Below are 16983 nucleotides of genomic sequence, written 5' to 3' on the forward strand. Positions count from 1 at the left end.
AGAATTGGAAATGTATTTGAGCTTGTGCAGGAGAACTTTCAGCTGGGTGGTGTTTTTCTTCTCCACGAGAAGGAAACGTGCTTATATTTTTTGAATGTCAGACACTGTTATGCATGAAATATGCCCAGTCTGTCTACCTCTGGATGAAAAATTACAACCGTGGCAAGAAAGGGCTGGAATTATTTGCGAGTAGCTTAAGATAAATCCAGAGGATAACTTTTAAAGATAGGTCAAGGAGATAAACAACTACCTGACATTCAGAAAATACCTGAAGGCAGCCCTTTTTAGGGAAGTTTTTAATGTGTGATATTTTTGCATCTGATTTTTGTTGGAAGCTGCCCAGAGTGGCTGGGGAAATCCAGCCAGATGGGCGGGGTACAAATAATAAATCTTATTTATTATTATTATTATTATTATTATTATTATTATTATTATTGCAAAATATTTGCTTGGGCCTGACTCTGTATCTGTACATAAGGCACAATCGAGCCAAAGATAAATTCTTTTCAGTTTATTTAGTTTAATGCAGAAATACTTGGAAGCAGGTATACATTTTCTATCAGAATGATTGGCTGGCTCATGCCATACTATCTTGTGTAAATGGTACAATAGGTTAATTGACTAAAGAAGCTGCTTATTTGGTTGTGTTCCACTGGAAACTAAGACAGAGTATTGACTCTTGATATCTGAGCTAGCTGGTTTCTGATTTGTGATTGCTTCCAGGCAACTCTTGTAAGTGAATGGAGTACTTAAAGGTTCAGAGGGCTTTGTGTTTCACACCGTATGCCACTGCCACCTGGACCCTTTTATTTTTGCTAAGATTTCTCCTGGGGTGATTTTACCTACCTACCTACCTACCTACCATCTACACACCCACAAACCCACGCAAGATGGAACAATGTGGATGCACTGTACTAAAGAATTTACTCTCTCTCACACACAAACTTTCCTGAAGACACCAGCAAACTGCATTATTTTAATATGAAGCAAACTCAGGGTTTCCAAATGCCAGATCAAGTTTGAGCTGGACCATTTAAACTCAGTAGCAGAGAGATGCAAAATATTTTGACAATTGTACAACTGCTATGCCACTTTCTACACCTATGAATATTTATTTGTTTATGGAATTTGTATACTGCTTTTCCTACGTGGAAAAGAAACTATGTTTTAAAAAATACTAATGTAAGGGCTAATGGTATTAGCTCTGTTCCTCCCTGCTTGTGTTCTCCATAGCCCACACAAGTGTTTAGCACCCTAGGACAGTTGGGGAGATAGTGCCCCAGATGAATTATCTTAGGCTATGGTGATCTATATTTGATAGAGCATTTTTAAAAACTTGTCTGTTCCCATGTGGTATCTTTGTCCTTTCTAGTGTGTATGTACATGTTTCTCTTTGTCTTAGGGCCTCATCTATAAGGGAAATTGACAAAAAAGTATAAAAAGCCATTTTCTAACATTGCCATTGGACCAACTTTTGTATCAACAAGTGAACAATTGTTTGCTGTGTTAAATTCTGAAATACATTCTTTAATTTTAGCTGTCCCATTGTCCTGTGATTTTTATACTCAGTGTTCTAGTTATTAGGAACTTCGAGATTATTGCTGCCATTGTGCAATCTGAGTGCTTATTAAGATGGCTTTCAAAAATAATTTCTTTTTAGTACAATGTAATGTATTTTCATTTGTGTCAGAATTTACAAATCTCTACAATCAAGGAATACCCTAGTAGCTTAAGTGCCCAAGACCTGGGCAGTTACTGTACTCTCAGTTTACAGCCTTAAATATGTATCACCACTGAACTACTGGCTCAATGCAATGCTAAGACAAACAATATTTTGGCAGGAAAAAAGAAACGTGCAGGGTCCCAGCGAGGAATGTGACTGCTCTGCTCATCTCTTGATAAGCTAAGAAACAGTTTGACTTAGCATTACATCTGAACCCGGCTCATGGCTGATCTTCCCCCAGACAAACCATGAGCAGTAAACCACAGAACTAAGCTTGGCTACAGCTTGTGAAAGCCTAAGTCTTGATTTGAGTGTAATGCTAAGCCATCCCATGCCCTAGTGCAGCAGGAAGAATGGAGTGGGGGGATGAGGGGGCAAAACAGGCACGATCTACTTGTTTGCACTAAGTCATGGTTTGTCTTAGTATTAAGTGTGGAACGGGTCAGTGCAAGTTACTTCTGAGTGAACGTGCAGAGGGTTGTGGTGTATAGAACTAAAATGCAAAACTGTTGACCTTTAAACTGAAAGATCTAACAAATGCTAAAGTTGATGAGTGGAAGACTTACTGTGAACACACAAATGTGCTGGCTCCTGGGGAAGAGTTCGTAGCTGCTTTACTCCTCGCTGGTTCTTTAGGTCAGCTGAGCAGTGAATGTAAGGTTTGGCTTAGCACCAAACTCAGGAATGTGGTTAAGCTCTCTCCTCCACAGCCAGGACCCTCTAGCCAGTTTGCACAATCTCAATATGCCATAGTTGAACTCACATTGATGTGTAAACTAAATCAGCAAATGCATACTGTTAAAGGTGGTGGGAAGAAGGTTATGAAACCACAAGCCCAGATTGGTAGAGAGCAACATTCAAAGTTATATGGAAATCATTACTTTTAAAATATTACATAGAAAACATACAGAAGCAGCAAGTGTGCTGAAAAAGAACCAGCACTGCTTCTGCAAAAGGAAGTCTTGTTGACTTCAAGAACTACTGTAATTTAACACAAAATAACATCATTGCTATTTTTGTTTCATGTTTTGATCAGTACTTTCTTGCAAAACATAGTCCTCATATATGGGTTAAGTAAATCCACATGCAAGAAACCATCTTTTTAAAAAGTATATACATCCTATTCCTGCATGAGGCTTCTACTTGTTTTCTATCTCAGTTGTTGAAAAAATCCACGCTTGCTTAAGTAATATAACTTAATAGCATATTATATAACTTAATAGTAATAATATAACAGTCAATGGTGTTCCTGCACCAACAGTGCAAATTCAGAAATAATTGTGTGCAACTCTGAGAATATAGCAAGCATGGCATATGCTGCAACCAAACACTAATCCAGCAAACTCCATACGCAGATGGAGGCATTGCTTCAAAGTGGATAGGACTTGATGATTATGAAAGCACTAGCAGTGAGTCTGCAGTGACCTCACAGCAGCAGCACTGCAGTTTATCTGGGATGGGGTGGGGGGTGGGGGGTGGGGAGCAGCAAGACTAGCTCAGTAGGCAGATCAGCGGTAATCCCAGATTGGCTTCACAGGTGCATTCCCATAGCCCTGTTCCAGTCCTGTTCAGGTCAGTGGGGTGGCTGTGCTTCAACACACCAGTTGCTACTACATCAAAGTAGCAGTAGAAGCGACAGCTATGAAAGGAGTTCTGGTTCCACCCCCCCTTGAAGGCAAAGGAGTGACTTCACTGAGGTTTAACAGTCATTTTTGTCGTACTAAAAATCAGTCAGGCCCTACCTTTACCGAACCTGGTCAAATAAGCTGGGAAGAGAAGGACAACAAACAGCAACAGAGGCAGAGTTAAGCAACTATACACTGTGTATTCATTAAATCTGCTCTATAAAAATAGGATGAATACATAAATGAGCTCATTTTCAAAGCAACTTTGGCAACCAGTTCATTTATGAAGTATTTCAACAGAATTTACCAGCACCGTACTCTGTACAGATCTGTTAGAAAATGCTTCCTTCTTCACCAGGGCCTGTTCTCTAGTCAATTTCACTCTGCCACAAATTTCAAGATGGACAGAGTGCCCTCTGCTGTTACTTCCAGGGATTTTACCAATTGGAATTTGTGGAATGTTATACAGTACTGCAGAGGTTTTCAACCTTTTTGAGTCCATGGCTCCCTTGACCAACTACATTCTTTCTGCAGTACCCGTGGGGCTCAGGAGCCCAGTTATGTCACCTCTTACCTGCAGAGCTGGCAGCCTCTCGCCCTTTTTTGAACACCCTCCCTTGGGTAGTATTCCCTCAGCCTCCTCTCTCCCTCTTCCTTGGGGAGTCCTCAGGGGCAGCTGCTGCTGCCACTCCTAGTCTCTGAGCTACCCTCCCTGCCCCCAAAGAGATGTGCCTCATCACACTGCCCCACAGGGGCCTGGGACTTGTCTGTCCATTCCAACAGCAAGGGCTGTTGGACTGGCTGGCTGGGCTCCCCTGACCTGCTTGCTTGCTTACTCCGAGGCCAGCCTCAGCTCCTGGCAACCAGCACCCCTTGACTAGCCCCAGAGGCACAATTTGCTAGCAGAGCTTGTAGCCAGGGCTGCAGCAGCAAACAGCTGTGCAAGCCTTTGTGAGGCAGAGACACGAGAGGGCACCAGAGGATGGAGGGAAGGAAAGAGGAACAGAGGTGAGTGTTGCCTGCAGCACCCCTGACCACCACTCAAGGCACCCCGGGGTGCCACAGCACATTGGTTCAAAACCACTGCTATACTGCATTACAGATCTACCTATCCCTCTCTGCTTAGTTGGGGGGTGGTAGGAATACCCACACTAAGAAGTACTCTAGTAATTTAATGCAAATAATACCAATATTACATATGCTGCTGCTGCTGCTGAGAGAGTCCAGAGTCCACTTTCCCTTCTGTTAGTGCTGATCTTATTTAAAGTGCAATATGATATATGCTTCTCTCTCCTCATCTCCCCAGCCCATGTGGCACCTAATCATGTGGAGTGGTATGAATGAGCTACAAGATTCCATCATGCATCTCCTTTAGTAAATGTTCTCAAGAGAGAACATATAACGTTTTGGGGCAGGAACCCTGTGAACACTGGCCTGGCCTGTTTTGTTCTGCTCTGAGCTTCCATATCTTGATACTCTAAACTTTGCCTGTGTGGCACATAATTCACCAAGTGCTATGTGATTCAAATTCAGAAACAGATTTTATTTGGTTTTCTTTTAAAATAGAAGCCTGTACATTGTGAAGTTACCTTACATGACCACTTGTCTACTGAAGTCTATGGGCATACCACTGACCTCTACTGAAGTCGATGGCCCAGTGGGATTCTCATAGTGTGCACCTACATACATATTTCCTCTGTAGGAGGTTAGAACATAAACTATGGCAAGTATACAAAAAAGCAAGCAGTGGGGATCAACACAAAAATAATAAATTACACCAGGACACAAGCTAGTTGCAGAATATTCACATATGGTTATATTATGCCAGAATATTTTTAATTAACAACCTAGCACCGTAGTTAACAAACTGCCTTTTGGCTTGTTAATAACATGAAAAGGAAAAAGAAATCCCATCAATGAAACAATGTTTCAAAAGTATACTGTATTAATTCCTCTAGAATACACACTATTTAGAAAGAGGTGATTTTTGTCGTTTACAAACAAATACCTTCAAATAGTATTAAATTTATATATATATACAGATCCTCTTTTTTTTGAAAGAGCTTATTTGCAAATAGTCGCTTTAACATGAAAAATGACAAAGGACAGCCAGTGGTAAAGTTGTTTTCTGCATGCAGTTTGGGATATGTGCAGTAGGTCAAAATTCAACCATGTCATCTCCATTAAAGCATTTTAAGGAATCACGCTAGTTTCTTAGGGTCCCCAGGAGCTGCAATATGGCTCTTTGTTGGCAAGTTGTTGCCATCAGTTCTTTACTGTTGTACAGGAGGATCTTCGCAGCAGGAGAATTTCAGCTCATCGCACATAAAGTTGCTTTCACCTGTTCACTCTGAGCTTGTATTTGGTGCTTTGAGGAGCAGGTTGACAGACTTACTCTGATCCTTGCTTAGTAGCATTTTCACTACAACGCAGAGTTCAAGAAATCAAGAAGTTCAGCACGGTTTTCGATCTCTGCTGGAAATAAAAAGCCAGTGAATTTAAAACTATTTTATAAATGCTTTCAAAAGGCCAGTTCAACTATTAGAAACGTCGTTTTGTAGCCTTTTGTAAGGGGTGCTTCTCTGTTTTGCTTCCAAACTCCTAGACTTTCAGTCACCCAAGTTCGTTATATCATTAGGGGGAATGATTTAAATAATTCAATAACAAAAAATTCACTAGAAAAAACTGAAGGTCTCAGATGTAAAGAGGTGTTTTTTAAACAAACTCAAGGAATAAAGAACATTATGAGAAAAGCTACAGCTTTGATCCAGCTGCCATTTCAGTAGCAACTGGTCATTACAGATGTGTATATCCATCTGTATGAAAAGATAGTCCCAGAGAGTTTGACAGGGTTTTGGAAAAGCATTGCAATGGAGGTGTACATCTGCATTGGCAGTACAGGACCCGGGACAGTTTAAGTTCAGTCAAAGTTTGACTATGGGGGCACCACTCATCTCACTTTTCAGGCCAAGGGAGCTGGCCATTTGTCACAGACAGCTTTCCGGGTCATGTGGCAGAATGGTTAAACCACTTCTGGCGCTAATGGGACACCGTGAGGAGTGCTAGAGCACACAGAAACGATTGGCAGTACATACATATGTAGATCAAGGCGTAGACCCAAAGGTGGGTTGTGATTTACATGGCTCTGATACGACAACCGAAGGGAACAACAAAACCAGTAAACACAGACACCACCTTCCACCCCTCCCCTTAGAGAAGCGCTAAAAAAGGCTTAAAATGTTACCTCTTTATCCTTTTTACCTCTCTTCTTTACTTTTCATCTTAATTTTCTTCCCTGTGGATCATACTGTAGTTCTGATTCTTCTTTTTATCTTTCAAGTACTAAAAAGAATATATTGATACATAAATAATATGTACCATTTTAAATTATCCATATTGTTGTTGTTGTTGTTATTATTTATTAAATTTGTATACCGTCCTTCATCCGAAGATTCAACTGGGCGGTTCACAACATAAAAATACAAAATGAGAATACAAAATACATAATAAAAACAAGAACAAGAAATCTCAATACCTTCCTCCCGCAAATACATTAAAAAGGACCTAAAATGTTAATCAGCCAAAGGCCTGGCCTTAAAGAGAAACATTTTCGCCGGGTGTCTGAAGATAGGAAATGAAGGCACCAGGTGAGCCTTGCTGAGAAGAGCATTCCCCACAAATGGGGAGCCACCACAGAAATGGCCTGTTCTTGTGTGCCACCCTCCAGAACTCTCGTGGAGAAGGCACATGAAGAAGGGCATCTGAAGATGATCACAGGGTTTAGGGAGGAGGCGCTTCTTGAGGGTATTTGTGGTCCGGAGCCATTTAAGGCTTTATAGGTCAAAACCAGCACTTTGAATTGAGCCCGGAAACTAACTGGCAGCCAGTGCAGTTGGACCTGGTTCAAACCGCCTTGCCCTAGTGAGAAACACGGCTGCTGAATTCTGCACCAGCTCACTTTGTTCAGAGGAAGCCCTACATATAACTTGTTGCAGTAATCTAATTTAGATGTTACCAGAGCATAGCCAACATATGTTAGGCTATCCCTGTGTAGATAGGGGCGCAGCTGGGCCATCAGCCAATACTGATGGAAGACACTCCATGCCCCTTAGACCACCTGAGTCTCAAGCGACGGCAAAGGATCCAAAAGTACTTCAAAGCTACACGCCCGCTTCTTCAGAATTATGTGTGGCTTACTAAATGTCAGGGAAAACAGAAACATGTGCAAATATGTAATGAATGAACGAACCTCTTAAGCCAAAACAAACAGGAAATCAAAATCTTAAACTGATTTAAGTTAGGGGGGAAATCTGACCCAATGGAAACAGCTTAAAAACAAAATACTCAGGATTCTTCAGGGTCAGAGACTAAACCAGTAGATTCTATGAATCTGGTGAAAGTAATACTGAAAGAGTTTCAGTCTCCTGAAGTTCATTCTCTGCCTTCAATCACACCTGATGGTGTGGTTTTGTGGTAATGGGGCCAAACTAGGACTGAGAAGACCTGGGTGTCAGTTTCTATTCAGCCAAGCTCAGCTTGGGGCATTTGTACACTGTCAGCCTAAACCTAACTTAAGGTTGTTGTGAGGATTAAACAGGGGTAGGGAGACTGTGTCCTGTCACCCTGAGCAGCTTGGAGAAAGACCAGATAAAAATGTAGAATAAATATGCACCTGTGTTTGACCTAACAGCAAGAAGTAGTTCAACATTTAGAAAGGTATCAAAACAGAAAATCTAAGTAATTCTACTGCCTGTGTAATACTTTTAATCATAGACACTTATGAGCTAGTCTAGTTCTGTGGGGGGAAATTGAGACACTGCCAGGCATTCAGTCTTGCACCTACCTTAGAAAGCTGTACAGGACCTGACTTTTCTTTCTTTTTCTTTCTTTCTTCTTTTCTTTCTCTTCTTTTCTCCTTTCTTTCTTTTCTTTCTTTTTCTTCTTCAGTTTATCTTTTTTTCTCTTCTAAACAGATAAAAACATGCACAGGCATTTCTTTATGCCTGATAGTAGCCACAGAGCACCTATACAGATTCACATTAATTTATGCATTGCCTACAGAGACCTAGCAGACCAATCTCCCTATTTATTTATGGCAACATTTATAAGTTGCTAACCAGAGTCCACCAACCTTTTGAGGCCAGTGGGCATGTTTGAATTTTGAGAAAGTCCTGTGGGTGACAGTCAAGAAATGGTTGCTATGGGAATGCAGCATAAAACAAACTGGCTTCTGTGGAGTGATTGATGGTGCTTGTAGAAGAGCTGTGCCTTTGTCGCTACACAGCCTGATTTCAACCATGAGGGAAAGGAAAACAGGCCTCCCAATGTCATTGTGACATCTGGAGAGACTGACAGGTGCTGCCCATCCAACTTGGCTCACAGGGGATCAGGGAACCATGGATCTGACCTGCTGGCCAGTTCTAGTTCCTCAACCCAGCTACTACAGGTACCTGCTAATCAGCGGTTGAGCTCCATTTAGTTCAATCCTAAATAGAAGTCCAATCTATGCATGGAAATGTCAGTATGCATGCTTCCTACTGATACATTTTCTCCAGAACCCACTGTTAGCAGCCATATGACCACCCCAATTATCTGCTAACAGCATCCAACCCATCATAGATGATCACTGTTGTAAGCTCAAGTCAACATCCGCAGTGAGTCAACCCACAATTGAGACATGCATTTCCCTGGATATGGAGTTCATAGGTCCATCACCAAAGCAGCTGAAAGACCAGCAAACCTTCACATGACACCTCCATGAGAGGTTGTCACATGTCAGCTCGTTTGAGTGCAAATCATATTCAGTCTGAATCCACAGAAGAAAATTACAAAATATTTGTGCTCAAAAAACATGACATGTGAACAAAGCACAGAGAAGAACTTTTCAGTTGCACTGATTTTCAATCTTCTGCTTCATCTGTTACCGTAATCTTGGCCTTACCTTTTTGTTCTGTTTTTTGCCTTTTTCCTTTCTTTGATTTTGATTTGGGAGAATCTATAATTAAAATTAAAAAAATCAAACACGTATACGGCTTGAACAATGTTACACAATCAGAGTTTTGTTACAAAACAGTTCCTGAGATGGTGGAAACTAGTTTTCCTATTTATGTTTGGATATACAAGACACCATTTTGAATCAAGATTGCAGACCAAAATGTTCCAAACTGCACTCATTTGGACACCTCTAAAGATGGCACCATCAAATTTGGCACCAATGTTTACACGATCACGGAGAAGTGTTTTAGTCTATGAATGGAATTCAATGTTGTGCCCCCTCCTTTCCTTGCTGGCTTGAGTATCAGGTCTATTACATTCAAGCACTGTGCTAAATCAGGTTCTCACAACAACAAAGTCATTAAGACATTGCACAGTTAAGCTCCTACAAAATGCAGGTTATCGATCTATGCTTGGTCTAAGCTTGGAAGTTGCCAGTATTTGCTGAATTGCTGTCAGTATTTGAAACCATCATATACTAAACATATTACTTCAATGCAGAGATGAAATCATACCTCTACTACTTGAGCTGCTTCTGCTGTGTGAAGCAGAGGACCTCGAAGAAGAACTTGAAGATGAGGATGTTGAAGAACTAGACGACGTAGTGGAAGAAATTGAGGTGGACCTGCTTCTGCTGCGTTTTCGCTTCCTCTTCTCTCTCTCTTAAAGAAAAAAAAAAACCCAGAGTACAGGAGCACTGATTAGGATTTAGGTTTTTTGGTACATTAGATTAGAAAATCCTGATTTTAAATGGTATTTTTTTAAAAAAATACTTCAGTATATTTTTAATGCTTATTAGCTACCACTGAAAGGCAAAACACAGATTAATCAAATTGATAATTAAATAATAAACAGTGAACACATATATTTATTTACTGCATTTCATAGAATCATATACTTGCAGAGTTGCAAGGGATCCTGAGGGTCATTCAGGCCAAACCCCTGCAATGCAGGAATCTCAACTAGATCGTACATACAGAATCATTTATATCCCATCTTCCTTCCATCATGGAACAGTACACAAGACAATATACAAGCAATTCCCAGGTTATCTATCCAGGCACCAATGAAACTCAGAAACGCTTAGCTTCAGCAAGGTGGCTGAATCTTGCACTACAACACTTTCAGAAAATAAGTCTAATTCACGTAACAGCATGTTACATACTGAAGATAAAGCAAGTTGACTTTGCAGTGTTCAGAGAGTGCTGATTAAGTATTGTGACTAGTTCCAACACAACCCACAATGCCTTCAAAAACCTTCAAGAATTTGAGTGAACTTAAACACACTGTGCTGCAATCTGGAAATGTGCCAAAGCATCTGAAAGACTAGTTCAAAACACCCAAGTGCTCTATAAAAAAGGTGTGTATACCAATAGTTAGCATTTAATTGGCTCTGATACAAGCGATATACATTCAGGGAGTGTAAAACCTGAGAATGCTCTCTATTGAAGCTACTGTCACAGACTCAACAATTACACTTACCTCTTCCTTTTTTCTCTTGTGATGTTGCACACAGCGCTCCACCTTTCTCTTCATGTCTGTTATCCATATCTATGAAACATATATATTTATATATACACAAACAATATTGTCAAAAATATTTTCCGTGAAAGAAACTGAAACTACCTGTTGAGATGGAGTTTTTCCACTACCAGGAAAGACTATTGACCTTGGTACTACTGAATTTTAAGCATCTGATCTAATCTAAGCAGTTGAAACAGATTTGGGCATATCAGGTTTACCGTATATTCCGGCGTATAAGACGACTGGGCGTATAAGACGACCCCCAACTTTTCCAGTTAAAATACAGAGTTTGAGATATACTCGACCACAGATTTTTCTACCCGGCATATAAGACGACCCCCGACTTTTGAGAAGATTTTCCTGGATTAAAAAGTAGTCTTATACGCCAGAATATACTGTAGATTAGAGTCTGTTTCAACTGCTTAGAGTGTTCAACTGCAGTTCAAGAATTGTGCACAAGTGGTAACACCAACAGTATGATGTGTGTAAGTAAACAGCTAATGAGCAAAAATGAATTTCTTAAGGACCAGCTTTAGCATAACGTTTTGTAGCTATGCAGTAACTTCAGGCATGATTTGCATGGCTACATGTGAAAAAATATTCATGCCAGTGGCACATCATCAATACAACTTGCTTGTAGAGCCAAGCCTGGGGAGTCGCTGAAAAGATTTCATGTTGCATTTAGTCACCTAAAAAACTCTCCATCCAAGAGAAGCTGAAAGTCTCTTGAAATTCTATAAAACAGTAGCCTTGGAAATGCTACATTATTCACATTTAATCACTCAGGGTACTTGCAGAAGTTAAATAATGTAACAAACACACTTAGTTACTCCTTAACAACACACTTTGGTCATGCTTTTGGAGCCTGAACAGATTGTCAAACTACACCAAAATGAGCTCTCTCCCTCTCTCTCTCACCTGGGGTAGTATGGCTGTCTGTATCGCTCTACCATGCAATAAGTTCCAGAAGCCTAACTGTGTTAACCTGTAACAGTAAACACAAAAAGGAATTTTGGGACATTTACTTTACTCTTTCTGGAATAGGTTTTCATGGTCTAAAGCCCACTTCATCAGATCCGGATAGCTAGCATTATATGTGTTATTTATATACAATCATCCATTTGCAAAGTGCTTGAGATAGAAGAAGAGGCCAAGTCCCTGCCCTGAGGAACATACAATCTAAAATCTGACACAGAGGGGGTAAAAAGGAAGTGCAGAGCTGTGAAAGCAGGGGGAAAACATAGGGAGAATGTGTTATTCCCCCGCCCCTTCTTCACTGTTACACATACTTGGGCAGTTACACCAGGTTTTGTGCCAACGGCTTTATGAGAAAAGTGGGCACTGAGGAAGGATTTGAGGAAAGAGAAAAAATTACATCATAAAAGTGATGTGTGAGGTACCTGTAGTTCCAAATGGGGAAAGCCAGCCTTCTGAGGGAGCAGAAGAGCTTTGGACAGCTGGGGGTGATGGAGCTACAGGAGCAAAGCTCAAAAGCAGGGATGTTTCAGGACATAAGAATGGAGAGATAAGGAGGGGCAAAGTCATGGAGGGTTTTGACGGTAAGGAAAAGGAACTGTTGGACCAGACAGGGCATCACATCATTAGAGGGAGGAATGATTTTAACAGCAGAAACAAACGGTTTTGTGGCACCTTAATCCTCCTAGGCGCTGTGGGTTAAACCACAGAGCCTAGGACTTGCCGATCAGAAGGTCGGTGGTTCAAATCCCTGCAACGAGGTGAGCTCCCGTTGCTCGGTCCCAGCTCCTGCCAACCTAGCAGTTTGAAAGCACGTCAAAGTGCAAGTAGATAAATAGGTACCACTCCGATGGGAAGGTAAATGGCGTTTCCGTGCGCTGCTCTGGTTCGCCAGAAGTGGCTTAGTCATGCTGGCCACATGACCCGAAAGCTGTATGCCTCAGCCAATAAAGCAAGATGAGAGCCGCAACCCCAGAGTCGTCCGTGACTGGACCTAATGGTCAGGGGTCCTTTTACCTTTACCCTCCTTTAGGAATGGTCATTGTTAATAATGTAGTTGCTGCTGTCCGTGCTTTCTGCATTTCATTTCCCTCTGACTTCGCCGATTCACAATTCCTCCTCACTGTTGTGTGGGACACACACACACACACACAGAGAGAGAGAGACAGAGAGAGAGAGAGAAACACACCCCACTCAAGCAACACTTCGTTTGTCTAGTCCACTGAAGCTTACATATTAATACATTTGATAAAATTTAAAACGCCCACTCGACTCTCTGTTGTTTTTTGCAAATATCCCTCTGGAACTTAGCTGGATGGAGATGATGGAACCAAGGCAATGGAAGACCAGAAGGAGAGCATTGCAGCAACCTAGGCCAGTGGGCAGAGGGACAAGGGTCTTTTCCCAGGGCTCAGAGAGGAAAGCCCCCTGGGGTGTGTGTGTGTTTTGCAATGCTCTTAAGTGGAGAGCAAGGCAGGGAGAAGCCAGTGTGCCTGTCCAACATCAGGCAGGCAGAGAGGCAGAGAGAAAGCGAAACAGCAATGGACTGTCTCTATCAAGGTTTCCAGGCAACAGGTCAAAGTCATACCAGATAAGCGCAGTAGCAAACCACAAAACAATGCATTAGTTGGTTTTCAAGGCCCCTTGGTGTGTCTGCAGGAGATAGTATGGAAAGTTTATCCCTCACAGCAGCACATTTGTAATGCGTGGAAAAGATGGTTGTTTTCACGAGGGGGAAGTGGGTGGGGGGTTCACAACCCCACACTCCTAGGAGCGGTGGCGACAGTTAGTTACTCCGAATTAAAGCGCTTTTTTTTTTACGCGGGGCGCCCCGCGGCAGCCAAAATACGAATATAACCCAGCCCCCGCCCCCTAACCAGAGAGTCCCTCGGGCCCGTTTACACGCGTGGGGTGAGACTCCTGCCGTCGACAGTAACAGCAGCAGTTATTCACCACAACAATCCACTCAGAGCCCCACCGCGTACGAGGCGCCTCAGGGACCGGGCGGTGCGCAGGCCGGGCGGCTAGCGGGAAGAGGCCGACTATGCCCAGAAAGCGCGCCAGGCGTACGAGGCAGCAGCTAATGGGCCTTCCGGCCTGCCCAGGACGGCGCTTACCGGCGGCGTCGGCGACGAAGGCGACCAGCAACCGGCGGCCGTCGTGGCCCCAGGCGCTCCGGGAACCCGGAACCACAACGCGGAGCACCGCCGCCTGCCGGGACAGTGCCAGCGCCGATATCCGGGAAATGGCGGGAGGCGAAAGCCACTCGGGGTCGGCGCCTCCCTCTCGACTCCCGGCTGCTCGGGGCGCCGCGCTGAGGGGAGCTGGAGGAGCGAATATATGGGGGGGGGGGGGGGACTGAGCCCGGAAGCCTGTGCACGTTTACTCAGGAGTAAGTCCCTGTGTTCTGTGGGGTCTACTCCCTGGTAAGAGCGCTCCAGGAGTCCCACCTGACAGGGGTGTTTGGCGGAGGGGAACGGCAAACCCTGCGACAACCACACCGAGCATTATCGAAGGGAAATGGCTCATAATTAGCAGCAGCAACGTGGCAGCTTTTTATTTCCTTGCTGAGGGGGAAGCACGCCGTGGGGGTTTTGTTTGTTTGTTTGAGCGGTGAGGGGGCAGCTCGCTGCCACCCCCCAAAATCAAGTAAATAAATAATACTCATCTGAGCAACTGTATTGCAGGTAACTCGGTTCTGGCCGCCGCAAACCTAAAGCCTACCCCCCCCCCCCATAAATCCTGGCTTCGCCCGTGTGTTTTAAACCGTTGTCATCATTTATTTTTTGAACCTGTCGGTATCTGTATTGACACACAAACCCACTCTCGTTTTTATTGCGAATGAATAAAAGCACAACATTCTTTTTCTATATAAGAATCTATTCGTTTTCAATTACAATCCAATAATAGCAAACAATAACCATTTATAATACAGTTATTAATACCAATAGTTCAAATACAAATATAATTTAAACAAAATAAAAAATAAAAAAATCCTTCCAGTAGTACCTTAAGAGACCAACTAAGTTTGTTCTTGGTATGAGCTTTCATGTGCATGCACACTTCTTCAGATACTTAGTTGGTCTCTAAGGTGCTACTGGAAGGATTTATTTTTTGTTTGTTTGTTTGGTTTTGACTATGGCAGACCAACAGGGCTACCTACCTGTAAATATAATTTAGATAAGGTGCCCCCCCCCACATGCTAGAATTGATGGCTTGATTATTTGCTTTGCAGGTGAAACTCGAAAAATTAGAATATCGTGGAAACGTCCATTTCTTTCAGTAATTCAACTTAAAAGGTGAAACTAATATATGAGATAGACTCATGACATGCAAAGCGAGATATGTCAAGCCTTTATTTGTTATAATTGTGATGATTATGGTGTACAGCTGATGAGAACCCCAAATTAACCATTACAACTTTCAGTTGTACGCCATAATCATCACAATTATAACAAATAAAGGCAAGACATCTCGCTTTGCATGTCTTGTGTGTCTATCTCATATATTAAACTCCAGTAGCTAATGAAAACAATTGCTTACATAAATGGACTTTTCCACGATATTCTAATTTTTCGAGTTTCACCTGTATTTCTGCGTTCCAAAATCTTATTTCCAGTACATTCCTGTAATAATCCTTATACAACTGCAATATTAATAACTTCTATTTATGTTGACACATTAAATGATTTATAAAACTACAAGTGAGGAACTGTATCCTTGTGTGACAATTATTCTGTCCATGATGTTTCTTCCTGTCCTTGTAAGATGTTATGTCTTTCTTTCCCCTGGTTGTTGCTGTTATCCATCATGCCTTGGGCAAAGCTGATTCCAGAAATTTATCCATAACATTCTTAATCTTCCAAAGCGCATTACATTCTGAGCCTGGCTTGAGCAAACTATTATAGACTTCCCATTTTACATCTTGGAGAGGGAGGATGTTTGCTATATTAAGAAAGATTTGTTTGAAAACTAGTACATTTTCCAGCTGCTGTGTGTGTGTGTGTACACGCACGTGCACACTACTTTAATGTTCTTTAAGATGCTTGTTTATCTAGTTGTTTGATATAAGCTTACACCCTGAAAAGCAACAACAATTTTTTTAAAGTAAATGTGGCACTAGTGGGCAAGAGGTCCCACCAGTTTTGTAAACTAGTTTTGTTTATTCTTGTAAACAAAAATGGATTGAAAAGTTGATTATTCAGGGGGGAAATCCGGTAGTAACAATAGGCATTACTATGCACAAAGAGGTTAAAGCCTTTAACACATTTGTTATATCATTCCAAAAGCAGAGGTTTTGAAGAGAGGTTAGAGAGCCCTTTGGCAGTGTGGTACAGCAGTTGCTGGCTCCTATGCAGCATGTACAGAGAAAGGCAAATGAGATTGCTATTCCCTTTACCTGCGTGAATAGCAACCTTGCCAAGGAGCTGCTGAGGTACCTAGACTCAAGAGTTGGAAGGGACCATGAGGGTCCCCCCTAATCCAACCCCCTGCTATGCAGGAATCTTTTGCCCAATGTGGGGTTTGAACCCACAACCTTGAGATTTAAGAGTCTCATGCTGTATCCACGAGATAAACAGATGAAGATGATTTTGCCGGTGCCATTGTTACTGTAGCACAATGGGGAGGAGTAAGGCAAGAGTCCTATACCTGCATTTGCCTTATATGGGAGTGAGGCAAGGTGGTCTTCCTGATTGTAACTCAGGAATTACGTAAATTACATTCCTTAGATAAAGTTGCCCTTGAAAATTTTGCAGTACTCGTGAATTGCAGTCTTTTCACTTGTTGAGAATAATTTTGGACAGGTTTATGGAAGGATTATTACAGAACAATAGGTACACGTGTAGAAATGTAGCTAAAATGTTCTCTCTCCCACCCACCCCTCTATAGAGAGCCAGTCAGCTCAGTGCATAGCAGCTCAGGTGAGAGATCAGGGAAGACAGTTTTACTACATTTTACTACCTTCCCAATAATAACCTCCCAAATTAGATCAATTTCTAGACTACTTTTCCTTCTTGGGGTTGGAGGATTATGTATACCTAACCTCTTCCCCCAACCCCAAGTTTTGTGTGTTCTACTGTGTCTACTAAAATTAAGGCGGCAATAAGGAGGCATTGTTTTAGAAACTGTTTGAGAGCTCAA

General features: G+C 42.1%; 1 protein-coding gene and 1 long non-coding RNA gene across 2 annotated transcripts; both read right to left on the minus strand.

Moving 5' to 3' along the window:
• Positions 1–6611: 6611 nt before the first annotated feature.
• On the minus strand, positions 6612–8242 carry LOC117044727. Its single transcript, XR_004426322.1, has 2 exons — positions 8192–8242; positions 6612–6690 (listed from the first exon to the last, which is right to left on the minus strand). It is a non-coding gene; the product is annotated as an uncharacterized LOC117044727 (long non-coding RNA).
• Positions 8243–9007: 765 nt separating this feature from the next.
• Positions 9008–14349, minus strand: LOC117044653. The gene is made up of 7 exons (XM_033145463.1): positions 14327–14349; positions 13959–14213; positions 11785–11851; positions 10825–10893; positions 9858–10004; positions 9290–9343; positions 9008–9154 (listed from the first exon to the last, which is right to left on the minus strand). Exons 1-7 carry the CDS (start codon positions 14347–14349, stop codon positions 9008–9010), a joined length of 762 nt encoding a protein of 253 aa, XP_033001354.1.
• Between the last annotated feature and the right edge of the window lie 2634 nt (positions 14350–16983).

The sequence above is a fragment of the Lacerta agilis genome, chromosome 3 (assembly GCF_009819535.1).
Source record: "Lacerta agilis isolate rLacAgi1 chromosome 3, rLacAgi1.pri, whole genome shotgun sequence".
NCBI classification, from domain to species: domain Eukaryota; kingdom Metazoa; phylum Chordata; class Lepidosauria; order Squamata; family Lacertidae; genus Lacerta; species Lacerta agilis.

Bases quoted from the DNA above. Each gene is read 5' to 3' on its own strand.
- LOC117044653 (XM_033145463.1), bottom strand. From the start codon at position 14,349: ATGCTCGGTGTGGTTGTCGCAGG. The intron at 14,214-14,326 runs GTTTGCCGTTCC...AAACGTGCACAG, and splicing joins CTCGGTGTGGTTGTCGCAGG to GCTTCCGGGCTCAGTCCCCC. The intron at 10,894-11,784 runs GTGAGAGAGAGA...TATGTTTCATAG, and splicing joins AGACAGCCATACTACCCCAG to ATATGGATAACAGACATGAA.